At 38.9% G+C, this 16,352-nt stretch overlaps 1 protein-coding gene across 1 annotated transcript; it reads right to left on the reverse strand.

Annotated features, from left to right (window-relative positions):
• Positions 1-1,331: 1,331 nt before the first annotated feature.
• On the reverse strand, positions 1,332-16,041 carry LOC124695640. The gene is made up of 31 exons (XM_047228464.1): positions 15,658-16,041; positions 14,782-14,937; positions 13,429-13,587; positions 13,261-13,344; positions 13,069-13,148; positions 12,920-12,970; positions 12,689-12,788; positions 12,287-12,369; positions 12,159-12,204; positions 11,682-11,769; positions 11,427-11,596; positions 11,145-11,276; positions 10,497-10,936; positions 10,117-10,411; positions 9,764-9,898; positions 9,547-9,627; positions 9,324-9,440; positions 8,894-8,983; positions 8,718-8,810; positions 8,600-8,656; positions 8,447-8,515; positions 8,298-8,378; positions 7,609-7,695; positions 7,426-7,524; positions 7,264-7,344; positions 4,423-4,503; positions 4,233-4,328; positions 4,093-4,155; positions 3,966-4,010; positions 3,819-3,884; positions 1,332-1,679 (listed from the first exon to the last, which is right to left on the reverse strand). The coding sequence occupies exons 1-31, from the start codon at positions 16,039-16,041 to the stop codon at positions 1,659-1,661; spliced, it is 3,630 nt and encodes a 1,209-aa protein (XP_047084420.1). The 3' UTR covers positions 1,332-1,658.
• Between the last annotated feature and the right edge of the window lie 311 nt (positions 16,042-16,352).

The following is a 16,352-nucleotide window of genomic DNA, read 5'->3' on the forward strand; positions in this document are numbered from 1 at the left end:
ACCTTTGAAGGACCATGAGGTCGCCAGTGCGGCCACTCTATCCTCCCGTACATGACATTGACGGACCTGTCGACACCTGTTCACGCGACGCTAGATTCGACCGGAACCAGAGCTGCGACCGCGCTGTTCGTCGGCGGAGCAATGTGTCGCTGTGGCAGTTTCGTGTAGCTTTGGTTGGGGCGAGATAAATTCTTCTGCGGTGATATCAACAAGACGCGCCGCATAGGTGTCTGAAATTCGATGCAACAAACGGTGGTTCAGAAAGCTACCGTAAACCTGTACCACGGGTCCAGACCTGCACAGCTAACCTCGCCCTCACCGACCATGGTTCACCGTTGCTCTCACACGTTATGTTGGTGGGCCATAGGGCAGAATGTATAGCATACGGCGCTTGTATTCCTGATTTACTGTTGTTCGCACATCAACTTTTTCTGACTCAAACTGCAATCCTCACGCAGCAACTAGTGGCCTAGATAACAGGACCATTTAGTCGATAAAAAGAATATATTAATATTAAAAGATATCAATTACACCCAGCTTCTACAACAACATAACACCCTAATGGCAGTATGCACACAGCTAAAAAAGAGAAAAAAAAATTAAGAAATAAAAGTTCCCTCCCTCCCCGGCTGATCTTCCTCTTCCTGGCCGCTGCAACAACGCAACACCCTAATGGCAGTACGGGGCTGCCTTTTCTAGGGTTTGGGTCGTCGCCCGGAACAACCTCGCGCGAGACGACCCGGATCGAAGATCGGATGGGAAGGGAGGAGAGGGGGAGGGAGGTGACGGCGGTGCAGGGAGGGGTCAGGTGGGGAGGGAGGCGGCGGCGCAGGGAGGGATCGTGCATGCAGGCCGTTGTGCGGTGCAAGACATGATGTGTTTATCTAGCTACTACTTACGTAATTTTAGCTTTCTCCGAGATGCTTCAGGTTGAAGTTATATCTAGAATTTCCACAACCTTTATAGAAGAAAATGTAATCTGAATTATAGCTTATTTTGCGGTCAAACTTTTAACTGTATTATTGCGACATGTGTGACCATCAATCTATAAACCAACAAAAAATTATAATTACGTGTCTTTAAGCTTTATTCCTTACAAAGTTACCATCATAGATTGGTTAATTTTTAGAATTATATTGTTTTTCTATACAAAATTCATAAATATCATGTACCTACTCAACTTTCATGATTATATTTCCCAACTAATCTTACCAATTTTAATTATTTTCGTATCAACGCAAGTTATTTGCTACTTGTGATATAATTAAGAAATACGCTCATGACATATGAATGAAATACAATTATGACCATATAAATACTAGAATCTCAAATAACCATAACCTGAATCGATGAATCATTAATGTCATTAGCGGCTTGGCCTAATTTCTAAACGTGACCAGTCCAGCTTCATGCCATCTCACATTTTTTCCGTAGAGAAGCACAAGCAATTTGCTAGTACTTATAATATTTGCAACTACAATATATACATTACTCTTATTTATAGAGCTTCTAGGACTTGTCGTTGTTATTTAAAGAGAGAAGCTACTTCAATCTAACTAGTATTCCTACTGTAAATATATAGTACTAAAGAAACAAAGATAATGAAGTAGAAAACTATCAACCCTATTTCATGTTCATCCATTCTACTCCAGTCGAATCTACTCTTCCTTCTTCCATATCTGATGGCAAAAAATACAGATAAATAATGTTAGAAAACATCTACATTATAGATTTACCGTGTCCAAAAAAGCAAAGCAGGGATAGCAAAGGCACAAAATGCATCTCCAAAAAGTTAATATTAAAATTGAGACTGAGAATTATAATAGTACCGTGTCCAAGAAATTAATCAACATAAGCAACAGATTGAAATCCTAGTGCTTTCAAGAACAATAGATAATAAATTACTCACAGGATACTTGGTTTTCCAGAACTACCGCATCAACTGAACTAAAGGTGGGTTTGCAGGCTTAGAACTTTTAAGGGTTTACTTCCTCAAATGTGTAAATCGTCTGTGTACACTTTTGATACGCTTGCAAGAATTTTCTGTTTTTCTGTTCTTATATTTGGCCCAACATGTCTTGAATTATGTTATGCTAGAGTAGATGTATTGTAGACCTTTAAATTTGCATGGATGTGTCACTTAAAGTTTTCACAAACAAAATGAAACTGACAAATTAAGTTTCATGAAGATGACATCTCAATATTTGATTCAATGCTAGTTCAACGACAAAACTAACTAAACTGGGAGTACAGTAAGTTCTTATCCCTTCTCAGCCCCATCCTCCTGAATCATGAATCCAAGCCAACTATCTTTCAACTATCAGAGGGAGTAGCACTTAGCACCAACTTCCTCTTCCTCAGGCTGTACCATACTCAACTCTTCGTTCCTAAGGCTTTGTTTACTTCTAGTGTATTTCAAGTGTATTCAAGGGATTATCCCGATCTAGTTCGAGATCCTGAAAAAATCCCCAATAGTTTGTTTACCAAGCCGGTTTTGGGTGGGATAATCCTACAATATCCCCCACAAACCGACTCATTTTTGTGCAAATTTAAAAAATACTCCACCATACTAGTGGATTGGGATGGAAGAGTATTTGAGGGGATAGGGTGAAAGGAAGGGTTTCACCAAATCCCCTCCAATCCCCAATCTTCTTGGGGATAAAATCACACCCCTAATAAACAAGGCCTAGAGGGCTTTTTGCAACACTCAATGCTGTCACGTTCCGGGCGTCGCACTGCTGTTATCCCGCTCATCATCTTCATGATCAGATATTCACTGTCATCCGACTTCACCAACCGTGGGACTATTATGGACGTCTCCAGCACTTGCACGTAAGCAGCAACAATGCTCGTGTTATGCAGTCCCCTATACACATAGGGATCGACAAGAACCCAGCTAGAGCCTCACGGGCCTAGACTACAGATGCACCAATCCAACCAGGGTGGTGCCTCATTTATCAGTCCTAGTAGATTAGGCAAGGGAATTGTTAGTCGAAGTAGGAAAGTACCAACCGTACTCGATCCAGAGGTAGCAGTGCTATGCTTGGATCAAGCATCCGATCAAGAAGTTCCAGTTCTCTAATTTCCCTTCTCCCTACACGCACTACCCCTCACAGGCTATGAACTGCCAATCCGACAGAAAGAATATTGCCTTATTACTATCAGAAGGCTCCCACAGGCTATGGACTGCATCTTACTTCATTTGGTTTGTACCCATACCATATAGTGGGGAAAAAAGCCTTTTCTAAAAGTAGCTCGATTCAAGAAAGCATCCTATCAAAACAATCTTTTGACAATTGCCTCTGCCCAACACTAGGACTGACTGACTTTATACAGAAACAGAAAAGGCAGCTATCCAAGCTCCTTTTTAATCAGATAATAGATAGGTTTAGGTGTAGCCTGCTTTCTCTATGATTTTGCCAAGCCTGAGGGGGGTGGGCATCTAGGGATTGGAGAACGACAGATTTTCGGATAACTTGGCATTACGGTTGAAAGGGATGGCATTGGTTAAGCATCTTACTATGGACATCCCCAACTCACGTTTCACGCAATCACGAGTTTTGGCAAATCATAGTGTCTATAAGAACTGAGAATACACACAAAACGAAACTAATAAGAATTGAGGGTACGAGCAAAAGAAAAATATCCTGTAAAGGGTGATGATGCTATGAAATACTGAAGTACTGTGTACCATTTATTACTAACTGCTAAGTAGTATTACAAACCTTTATCAGTATCTAATAGAAATACTACTCGTATGAAGCATATCTATGAACATTTAAGGAAATTAGTGACCAGGGTATACCAAAGTATCTAACCTTTTGCAATGGTTGTTGAATGATGTCATAATACTGGTGCTTATAGTATCTTGTGTCCATCCAAAACTGATCAATTATAAAAGAAATCAACAACACTCGTACACTACCAGCAATAAAATTGTGAAGAAAAAAGCACAAGCTCAGTACCGAGGGAATGTTTTGTATCCACCTATCATATGGTTTACCAACAACCTGATATAGACCAATAAGCAACATAGAATTAAAAGAGAAAATATAAAAGAAACAACAATATCCAAGTGATTAAACATCCTACCTTCTGAAAAACATCGCACCATGAACATGAGCCATCCTTCATGCGTGACATTGCTCGATAATCCTGACAATTTATTGAATATTTAATTAAGGTTCACTAATTATTTGAAGCACAAAAAGAGTTGACATAAGAGATCAGACCATAATTCCACGAATAACATAATATTTTGGAAGATCAGACCCAGTGAAGACTTGCTTGTTGAATTTGTCCACAAGTTCTGAACAGCATTTCTGGTCCTACAAAAACAAGCACACAGCAATGGAGACATTACAGGACTAGTTCAAGCATGTGTGCTAGTAAATATAAAGTGTTTACTGATGGGACAAGTACCCAATCAATAGCATCATCGTCAATGCAGAAAAAGTCTTGACGGCCCAGCTGATCAATCAAACTTTGAACTTCAATTCTTAGCTGGAAATTGACACATCCAACAAATGGTTAGAAAAGGCATGGAAGTGCATATTTGCGTAGTTCACAGACCAGTACAAGTTGGATTGAACAAAGTTTTCAGATGCCAAATCTGGAGAGTAAATGACAGCAAATAGATACCTTTGGGGGCTACATACAAGGAAGTAGAGAAAAACAATAAATCGCCCTCTAGGTCCTTGTATTGCTTTCTCACTTGGTTCATATTATCTAAGTGCAGCTCACATATTATCAAATTCATAATTCTTAAAGTCCATACGGAACTGAATTGTGACCCGCTTTAGACTCCAGCCACGTGTAACACGAAAACGATTTAAGACAATGTTTACTCCCTCCGTCCCAATGCATGTGGCGTCCTCGTTATTCATGTTTTAACTTTGACCACTAATTTGATCAATAATACATGTGTCACATATTATAAAAATTATACCATTAGAAACTTTATTTGAATACGAATTCAATGGTGTATTTTGTTGGTCAAATTGATGGTCCTTAGACCTCAAAAGGCGCTTATTCGAATACGAACTCAATGGTACAAGTTTCGTGACATATAATCCGTATTTTGTTGGTCAAACTGATGGCCAAACTAGACCTGAAAAGGCGAGTTGGCCACCTAAATGGGGATGGAGGGAGTAATTACTAATTTGTTTTAAGGTGAACTATGCAGATTTCACGCAAAGCAAAATAAAATTAATCCATACACAGACACACATGACCAATGGCAGAAGCCTGCCCATGAGTACATGGCATAGTTAGGATTCACTCCAACCCCCAGGATCCCGTTTGAGCAATCTCGATCATGGTTCGAAATCGCTACAGAATGCTCCTGATTTAGGAGGCGGTTTGGTCAATGCAGGGAAACCAAAAACTAATAAAGCATGATATTAATTCAAGAGATAAATATGGAAAATAACGCCAGTCAGCACTCACCACACACCCCTGCAGTTTCGTTGGGGCACTAATTAAAAACAAACATAGACAAGGCAGCAATCCATAGTTGCAACTTGCAAATAGTGTATCTTCCAAGTTGGCTTGTACATTTCATTTTGGCAAACACATAGCCGTAGCAAAAAGTTGCATGAACCTTTTATGCATTGGAGTTTCCCAAGAAAAGTTTCATGCAAACTACATCCTACAAGATTTTAGGCGGGGGGGGGGGAGGGCTCAACGCCTAGGCACTTAAAGCGCGAAGCCAGACGACGGCTTAGTACAGAGGCAGAAGCAGCTAGCAGCAAGCACCAGGAGGAACAGCTCCACTGACTTTGCTTTTCCTATGTTAGGCTAACTTAGCCTGTTGGATAAGAAACTAGAGGTCAAGATTCTGTGGTCTAGACGAAGCACTGTGGACTCTGCACTGTTGGTAAATAGTGTATTGTGGACTTTGCTTTTTAAGGCGCTCACATACTGTACTGTCAGATCTACACTACAAGCCATTCAGTCACGGGCACACAACAAACAAAGTCAGAGGGGCTCGTTCCACAGCACCACGGGTCGACTGGTCCATGGCGTCCAAAAGCTGCCAGAGGGATGTCTTCCCCGCCTAAGCGACGACATGGACGCCTAAAAGGTCGAATCTGGACGCCTTAGACACCAGCCTAAGGCGAGGACGACGCCTTGCCATCTGCAGCCGCTCTGACGCTTAGGCGACAACTAGGCGACGCCTTAAAAAAACATGAGCTTGAGTGTCTGTAACATAATTCCATAACAGTTGCATCAACCTTTTTTTAAGCCATTACTAATTGCTGCATGGCTGGTAGATGATTGCTGTCAGGTTGGTAATAATCGAGTGCCATTACTTTGTCGGTCCGAACCAAGGAACCGTTAGAAATGTTTTCAAATGGACATTGTTCTCTCTTTGATCAGGGATGGAGGATATATCTAGTGATACCAACCTTTTGATGATACCATGATACCAATTTAAGAAAAGTAATGAAAAAAAGATATCGAGAGCAAAAAAAATTAATGAAAATGATCATAAGAAACTCTAGATTTTGCTCACGGCATGGACACAAAATCAATCTACGATAAATTGCTAACCAAATAAAAGGTACTATCATGTGTTCTCGTGTAGAATTACTTTCTCCTATTTGAAGATCCTATGCAACATAAATGATACTCCCTCCTTTCCAAAATAGGATGCATATAGTTTTTGGTCAAAGTCAAACTTTTTAAATTTTGATCAACTATATAGAATAAGTATCAACATTTATATATAATCTCAAACCAATATTGTTAGACCCATCATGAAATATACTTCCATATTGTGTACTTTTGGTATTATAGATGTTTATGTCTTTCTCTATGTAGTTAGTCAAACTTTTTGGGAAGGAGTATAACCCATGGAAATTATTTCTTGTACACCAACTGACATGACTGCTGACATTTTTGTTAGCAATTTCTAAAATCCATTTAAGAGTTGATAGACATTTAATGGAGCTGATTGGAGGGATGACTAAATTTAGTCAAAAAGTACTTATAGGCTGGTATCATGTAATTCAGTAGTTTGTCCACCTTCAGACCACACAACCTCTTGAATCAGCACAAACCATTGACACGAGAGTGTACATATGAGAGAGAAAGGAAGAAAAGAGGGAAGAAGGTGAGAGGATTTTCCATTAAAACTACCATGCAAATGACCTTCAGACCATATGACTAATAAGTAGAAGCAGCAACACAACCCGACAAAAAGAAACTACAGGTAACTTCAACAAATTTAAGGACAAGCAGAACAAATAGAAAGCACACCTGTGCATCCCTAGTAACACGTTGAAAACATTTGTAAAATAAATGTAATTGATCTCGCCTGCCCAGAAGCTCAGCTCTTCGCTATAGAAAGGTAGAAAATTGTGATGGATACATTTCCATGAAAATATAATTCATAAATAAAGGCAAACTATTAGTGAGGACCTCAAAAGACAACTTAATGAGATCATGATCCAGAGCTGAAAACTGTCTACTATCATTAAGAACAGCCTTCAGTGCATCACCGTGTGAACCTGCATCACCCTGTGAACCTCAACAAGTTAACGAGGTAATCATTTGCACGTACATATAAATACAGGGCATTGTTGCAACCATTGAAGAACTAACCTTGCTGAGATAATGATCTAACACACCTGAAGCCAAATGTGCATCAAATTGTTCATGCAATCTTGCTTGTTCTTTCGCGACAATATACTGGAAAAAGAAATAATTTCATGATATACTAAATGTAGCCAAAGTGAAACATCAAGAGCAGTCATATATTGGAATTTTTCTTCTTACGAAAATAACGAGGGCCTGAGTTTGAAAAACTGACTTTGTTTCGCCAACAAGCCTGTTAATATTGGTCAAAGAAAACATGTATCTGACAAGCAGTGTTTTGAAAGACGGAGGCTACAGAATTATGTTAGAAGTCTTCACTTTAAGACGGTTACAAGTTGTTTCACCAGATACATAGAATTATAAAAGGTCAAACAAAAACCTCTTGTGTCTGCCATCGGTTCACAAAGATCAGATATGTTGTATTCGTTTTCTTTTCTCTTAACGCAGTTTCCTCTCTTCCATATTCTATTTGGAAAAATCTCTACTTTACACTAATAAATTTATTCCGTTCAACCATCTCGATGAAAGCTGTGTTGCATATCAAATAATACACTAAATGCAGGAGCAGGACGATGACTTTGCTAAAATATAACTACAATGAAATGTGCGAAATAATTTAATAATTTACTTGGCATATAGGCAGACGATAAGGAAAGATTAACAGTTCTGCCACACGCACACATGATGTGACATACCTCTTTGTTCCTGTTATCAATATAATTTTTTGCGTAAGGTCGCAAACGCACCGGAAAATCTCTTACATCTGGTAGCAACGGCTGAAAAGAAGAAAATTTGTATTGTAATTGTATATTTCCCGAAGCGTGAACACAGGGGGGAAATATACCTTCAGAAAAGTTATGTTTTCCAGAGAAGTCACGTGATGAAGTATTTTCTTGAGCACATCTTTGTGTTCCTGCATAATGAAATTGGAATTCAATTTAAAATTTTGAGGAAGAACATAAAAAAGTTAACTCTAAAGTTTCTTCATGTTACCCACCTTACGTATCATAGGATGGAACTGAGGCTCCCACAAAAACAGTATTGCACAGAAAACCTGAGAAAGGAGTGATTAGAGTAACCCTCAATTATATGCATGTGAGTATGAAATTACTCACCTCAAGAGCATCAGCCCTAAGAAATTCAGCAAGATCAGGATAAGCCTTTGACTCTTCCACAAGTTCCACTACACTGTCATCATAACTTGAGTGCTGCATGTTATCCACATATCGTAATTCTGGTGAGTCTTGTAACATTTTAAACTCAGTTTTAATATAAGAAATGGAACAGTTACCTGAATATAAGGTTTAAAATCAATGAGTAAACACAAAAATTGGAACATTTTATCATTCCGTCTCTGCCAATGCATCGCAGACATTTTGCGCTTCAGAAGCAAAAAAATAAAATAATCATTAGGCAATATATTGATATATGCGAAGAAATGTATTTTTCTAAGACTACATACCCACATCCACACCACTTACATGATATTAGTTATACTTGCATAAGTATATACATAATAAAATTCAATGGGGTTCTTAGTTTCCATGGTATACTACTCAATACTAAACTCAAATCCAAGTATTTTGCGTAGTGAAATCGTTGGCATGATGATGCCACCGTATCATGGTGGCACATTCCAATATACGCATGGTAAAAAGCAACAATGTTGGATACACGATAAAGTAGCACTGGTAGTAACGTAATAGCATTAATAAAATTACCTTCACCATAGCGGACATGGCCCAGAGGTAATCATGAGAAGGGCTACCAATAGCATATTTGGATACAAATTTAGGATCTAATTTCTCAAAGAGAACCCGCGGTGAAGAAGAATCGCGCTGTAAATAAACAAACAATCATATAAAAACAACTGTTTTGTGAATACCAAATTGCATTAGTCTAAGGAACTTTATGGGTGAAGTATTGATTCAATAAAGAATTTACCTCCAAGCAGTCATCCATTTCATTCACTTGATGCAACATGTCGATATAACCTGGAATATATTTACTAAATTCTTCTTCAACCTAATGTGAGCAAAACAAAATTTGACGAACTGTTAAAAAGGGAAACCATTTCAAGCACGTAAAGTACATAGAAAATTATCAAGTCAGGAACAAGGAGGAACATATCGATATCAAACAAGAGGGGTAGGAAATATACCTCCCATATCCACACAAATTCTTCCAGTTCATGCATTGGTTTTTTTCTACTGCCAACAACCAACTTTGTCTGTTCGAGCCAACTTTGAAAGACTTCGTAAATCCTGTCCTTGGGTTTTTCTTCACACGATAAATCCTGAAATTTTAAGATTTCTTTAGTGTTCAACATTATTTTTCTTCCCCAAAATCCTAAAATTCAAAATATCTCTTTGCTGATTCTATTATATTTCCCTTCGCCCTCGATAAATCTTGGGAAGATGTTATCCAATAGAAAGGGAGATTCAGATTTAATATATCCTACAAAAAGGAAGATATAGACACGGAACATAAACTTAGAGTGTACCGGTTAATTACCTGATTTGGACAATGAACACAGCGAAATGCCTGATAACAAAGATCTTTAATTATCACATCACCAGGTTGAGTGCCCTCCAAACTTGACTCAAAAGCTAACCACTGAATTAGATGAGGAATCATATCTTTAACAAAAGATATAATGGCATCATGACGTGTAGCAGTAGCAACTTCTATGACTTTGTAACAAAGTGGAACCAATGTCATCTTTGCTTCATCAACATTCCATGCTCCAAAGATGTAGTAAATTAAACTCAGCACTTGAAGCCTAAGGACATCATGGCATAGAACATACCTACAAGTGAAACGACATATCTCAAATAACCTGATACACAGCAAACTTAATAATTAAAAAGAACAGTTAAGTTCGATAGTATTACCCCACAAGAGATTTTGAACAAAGAAACTCTGAAGATCCATATAACTGTGGACATGCTATTACAGCGAGCAATTCTGATGCTGCATGGGTCAACTGAATAATAAGACTCGATCCTAATTTATTAGCTTCTTCCTTCGATGAGAAAATGTCAGCAATTTTATCAGGAACTTCCACTGCACCATCGTGCAAAAGTGCACACCATGACTTATAAAGCTTGGTGTGAAGATAGTGAAAGACTGGCTCTAGTATTTCATGTACCAACTTTGGCCGAAGCTCTTCAGGACAACTTTTCATAAATGGAATAATTTTATACATGATGACCATAGTCAGCTGATCAAATCCCATCCACTTTAGAACCTTCTTGAGAGTGCCACATATGGCTGAACAATCTAAGGACCCATCAACTATAAGAGTAAAGAAGGGAGCTTTTGGTACATGTCCCTGGAATGCAACAACCATAATTAATTGACTTAGATGCAAATATTTTCTAGGGCAGAGTTGGGATACACCCACAAAAATTTCAAAGGCAAATTGCAGATTAATTGGCATCAATCGTTTACTCGTAAATATAATATTTCAAGATTTCACTTACTAATTCTACAGTCAAGGCAAAGAGAAAAAAGGGAGACAAAGCAGGAACATGCAATACCTGCTCGCTTGAAAATCCTGGAACTAAAGCAGGTTCATCACTCGAATGAGAATTACTTTCATTATTATCAGCATCAACAGCAGTAATTGTTTCCGTGTCTTCACTACTGCTCTTTGTATCTGCCACCATTAACTGCACAGCACAATAAATCAGTATGAAAAGGAGTCCAGATTCCTGAATAAAATTAGTAAACCTCAAAGCAGGAGTTACTTTGTACTACATTCTTTCATCAAATTGCAACAATAAATTTACAATATTTTTAGATAAAACTTGGAAAACTACCTCCTCCAGCCTTTCTTTCTTTAGTTGCTCGGCTATATTTTCAAAAGAATCAGAATTAGCAACAGCATTTCTGATGATAGTAATGACATGGCCGAGATGGTGATCAAGAAATTTATTTTTTGCTTCCACAGTTCTTTTAAACCTCCTAGCGGTCACAGGAATCTGCTTCGCTGTAAACCAAAATAGAGGGATGCATTAGCCGAGCTAACTCATGCATTACGCAATATATGTACAGAAATTAGCAAATAGCGATACCTATCTCAAGTAGAGTCTTGTTGGGTAATATATAAGCAGTGCTCTCATCCTCAATACGAGCAACACTATCTCTCCATTGATACAGGCCCTGTGATTGAAAACAACTAACTAAGTCATGGTAGAAAACTAGTGGTTTTATTTCAGCTTCTAAATAGGAATTAGATCATAACTGGCAGACTAGCACTAGCTATTCGCTAAGCAAAAGCATAAAAGAAAAAATAGAATAGTTTCATTAAATAAAATTGAGATAAAATTTTCAGTAAGGTGTGACATACTGACATCTAGAGTTACAAACAGCAAATTATAAAATAATAAGGCATCCACAGGGACCAAACTTTGGGCCTGAAAGAATTACATGTGCATTTCAGCAAAACGTCATGTGTATGTATTGAAGTGCAGATAACTTATCCAGGGTCAAGATGCCAGTATCATGCAGAACCGTAAACACTCCAAAAAGGGAAAAAGAAAAGTACTTACAGCGAAAACTGCAAGCTGCCTTGCGCTCAATTCATTATCTTTCAGCCTGAAATACATAAAAAAATTGAATTACAATGCTTGAATAGGTTCTAATACAAAAACATTGGTTAACCAAGAGAAATACAAACCCATGTATGTGAAGGTATGATTTATCAGTCGGTGGCTCCTTCTCGTATAGTTGCAAGCAGATTTCATTGCTACACTTGCAAACCTGCAGTAATGGCAGACACATCAGTTTACTACTTGTTTGTATGCTCTACAGTCCACACCAGTTCAACCACCAAAGCCCTTAAGCCAATCCATAAGCAACAATGCTACAATAAAAGATGTGCTTGTGCTCTTCAGTGCACTTCACTCGAGAGCGCCCATTCTTACATTCAAATGCTAAAATGATTGCAAGAACTAAAGGGAATCAAATTCTGCATAGAATTTGTTGCTAGCAGATGCGGAGAATATTAAACAATGCAGTAAAAATAACATTACCATCAGGCAAGCAAACAAAGAAAGGCTAGTGAGCAACAAAATAATACCTCCAAAAGAAGATCATTTTCACCTGAAGACTCATTCATCAACCTCAAACGCATTAAGTCATATATGTACAGCAGATAGTGTGTAACTTCTCTAGCACACCTGCACAGCATAGTCACGATCATACAAACTTGACGGGCATGATTAGCAAGAGCAGAGTCCAAAATAAAATAAAAGAACAAAATGAGGGGCAATCCAAAGAAAATCCAAGTGGAAATTTTGAGGCAATGTACTTGGTCATTCTATCAGGAAGTGGCCTCTGCCTCCAATCTGCACGCTGACATCTACGAGATATATATGTCTTAGCAATTTTCTTCGGAATAGAATTCACGGCATGCTACAGCAGAATGTGTTCAGGAGATGGATGAGAATTCGTATGTACCTTTTTTTTGCTATCACTCCGCAGAAACTAAGCAAAAGATACTCCAGGCTAACATGGCCCATCTGTAAGATTCTTGAAGCCTGTTCGCAGTTAGAAGATCAAGCATCAACTATCAAAGAATGAATCATGAAAGAAGAACAAATGAACTGGGATTCAAAGACCATGCTGATGTTCATATATCCAACATTATACCTGTCCTATGTCAAAAAGGTTGCATATATATATCCCAAAATCACGTTGAAGCCACATAATATCACGAGTGGTCCCGTACATTACCTACTTTGTCATGAGAGAGATGGAAAACTGGATTATGGGGATAAATAGCAAGAAAAACAGTATAACAGAAAGAGCAAGGAGTACCTTTTTCTTAGTTGGATCTTGAAAAGCTTCTCTTAACCTCTCACCAAGATATTTGCGGAGCTTAAGAGTGTCCACAATAAAGTCCTCAGTTCTAGTTGAAATCTGCATTAGGCAGGTGAGACCCTGAAAAGACCTAAAGTGGTTGTATTCCACATTGACCTGAAAACAGTAAGATGAAACATGAATGTCTTTAAGTTAGTAATTACAATACCGCCCAAAAGAATTGATTTAGGATTGGATGGTTCGGTGATTTTTTCAATTTGGTGGATCCATGTCCACTGTGACTAATATGCTAATAGTGTGCCAATAGTAAGCCCATTGGAAGAAAATTAAACAAAACCAGTGTTCAAATCAGTTTAGATGGACATTTGAATTCAGCCTCCTATTTGTGGATTACAGAAAACTATCATATATGAGTGGAGGGCTTCAAATATAGAATTTCGAAAAACTATCAAATGGGTGCAAAACCTTTTATGAACTAATATTTTTTATTAAGTCACCCATGTTGACTGAAGATGCCATAAAAACTCATGAATTTTAACAACTTAAAAAGGCCTAAGGGGATTTTTTGCATACCCACGCTTGAAGATCTATGTACAACAATAATGAAATATTTGAAACAATAAATCGGGTTCCAAATGTGTGAAAGTTTTGACTCATAGAAACTTTGAAGTTAGTTACAGAATATGGGTGTTATGCATTTTGGGCACTGAATGAGGGAAGAAAAAAATCCAACTAGGCAGGTCTCAAATCACATAAGCAGTCTTATAGAATGACAGCTCATATACTATCATCTCCAACTGTAGGATGGCCAGGATTTGATAGATGCTGGAACCATGTTGAAAAATGTATTTCTCATTCAGCACGACATCACTAACTATGTTTCTTTCATCATCAAACAGTTAATATGGTTATGTAGAGCATTTTCAGATTTGGGCAACTGTCAAAGAACAGGAGCTGTATTTGCAGCAATGCAGTCTATGACTATTTAATTTAATATTTGCAGCATGGCATGCGGATATGATTAATAGTTAGTGTTCATGGACAATTCTAGTATGGGAGAAAACCCAGCTTCCTACACAGATCTTAGCATTATTATAGTCTAGCAGAGCAGTGGCAATTGCAACTCTGATCTTCACAACGCTAACATCAGTCTATACCAGCAAAACTAACTAGACTAATCAATAATTTATAGTAAAACACCATCCGAGGAATCAAGGTAAGTATTATCCAAAGTATCAAAATTGACAACTAGACAAGTACTGGAGTAGTGAGGCACAAGCAAAAGCACAAGTCATTTGTATGAAGTGGAAAGCAAGAAAATTTTGACATGCTACTAGTACAGCTACTTACAGCAAACTCAGTTGCGTTCTTCAGCTTCCTCACCAGCTTGTTCAAGGTTTTCCGGTCTTGAATGAATGTAAAAGGAGTGTCACTCAACTCAGGTGGTTTTAACGGCGGGCTTTGAGGAACACGCCTGTCAAATAGTTGCTCCACAGGGAGTTTTTCCTGGAATGAGACAAACATGTCACTCCACTACTTGCAGCAGTTTGCTCACTGCAACTTAATTGCCTAGAACTGATATATATGCATGCAGAATGGGACAACATCACTTGTCTAAAAATAATAATAATAAGGGAAAATTTGCCACAGGACACCGTCATCAACCTGTTTTTTTTTTCTGAGAGAAACCACATATTTCATTACTGAGAAGGCATATTTTGCCGTTCCATTCCCCATAGCAATGTTGTTTTGTTTTCCTAGTTTCAGTGATACAATTTCAAATCATATCTAGTCCTCTCTCCTAGCCTAAATCATTTCAATGGTCATGTATAAACTAGTTTTAGGCTCTCTACTTTCAAATATTCAGAGAACTTGTCAATGCCCAAGTGCAATCAATACTTGCCAATCTTTCTAATGCTTTGTTCATAAATTTCCAATCAAACTAGTAACAAGTTATAGGCGGAAAGATGATGTTGTGAGATTAGCACAAAGGCAATATTTTTAGGCTTCCTACTTTCAGGTATTCAGTAAACTCATGGGCATCCATGTGAAGTACTTGCCAATCTTCCTAAGGCTTCAAATTCTCTATATGATTCATTCACAGTAGGATAGTTGCTCCTTTGACACCTTCCATCCATAATTTGTATTACAAATTTCTAAGCACAATCACTAGAAATAATGGGCGATGATGTGAGATTAGCACAAACGTGTGCAGAAATTACTAACAAGTGGGTGTGTGGGACTGGCACCACCATCAGGGCTCTTGTCAAGCAATGCATGCTTGAATGGCTTGTTCGTGTTGTCCACCACAATGTGGTACACATCCTGCGGTCGTGGAAGAGGAGCGCTGGGGGTGCAGAAGCGCAAGTTTTCCTTTGTCCCCACGGGGGAACTCTTTGTCTCGGGGCCAGAAACCCCAAAGGCATCACCTGTCCAGAATACTTCCTCTGACATATACATCTCCGTCTCCGTCTCCTTCTTGCCGGAAAGAGAGACCTGAGCTCTGCTGGAAGCAACCTGCCATGTGTCCCGCGCTTCCGCATCCTCCTGTAACTCCTGAGCTCTGCGAGCTCTTGGCATATTGAGCTCTACCGTGTCGAGCCCAAACATAACGAGCAGATTGTCGTTGCGGACAACGGGACAGTCGTCGAGAGGTCCTAGGAGAACGGCGACTGCTGCTGCTGCTTCGGGAGGAGTCCAATCTAGGGGGCGATCGCACGGGTATAAGGGGAAAAGGTAACGAGAGTAATTCAGGATTTGGGACGAAGCGGAGAGCGAGAGAGATGGCGTGGCTGGGGCAGCGGCGGAGGCGTTGGGGAAGGAGGAGGACGGCGCCCCTGGGTTCGCCCGGCTCCTCTCGCTCGGGGGAAAACGGAGGGTGAGTCGTGGATTACAGATACGGTGGAGTCTCGGGTTTTCTG

Source organism: Lolium rigidum, chromosome 3 (genome assembly GCF_022539505.1).
Source record: "Lolium rigidum isolate FL_2022 chromosome 3, APGP_CSIRO_Lrig_0.1, whole genome shotgun sequence".
NCBI lineage: Eukaryota > Viridiplantae > Streptophyta > Magnoliopsida > Poales > Poaceae > Lolium > Lolium rigidum.

Excerpts from the sequence above, each read along its gene's own strand:
- LOC124695640 (XM_047228464.1), bottom strand. The coding sequence starts at position 16,041 with ATGTTTGGGCTCGACACGGTAGAGCTCAATATGCCAAGAGCTCGCAGA. Across the intron at positions 12,370-12,688 it reads AAAATGATCTTCTTTTGGAG|GTTTGCAAGTGTAGCAATGA; the intron begins GTATTATTTTGT and ends CCATTACTGCAG. Across the intron at positions 8,516-8,599 it reads TCCATCCTATGATACGTAAG|GAACACAAAGATGTGCTCAA; the intron begins GTGGGTAACATG and ends TTCATTATGCAG.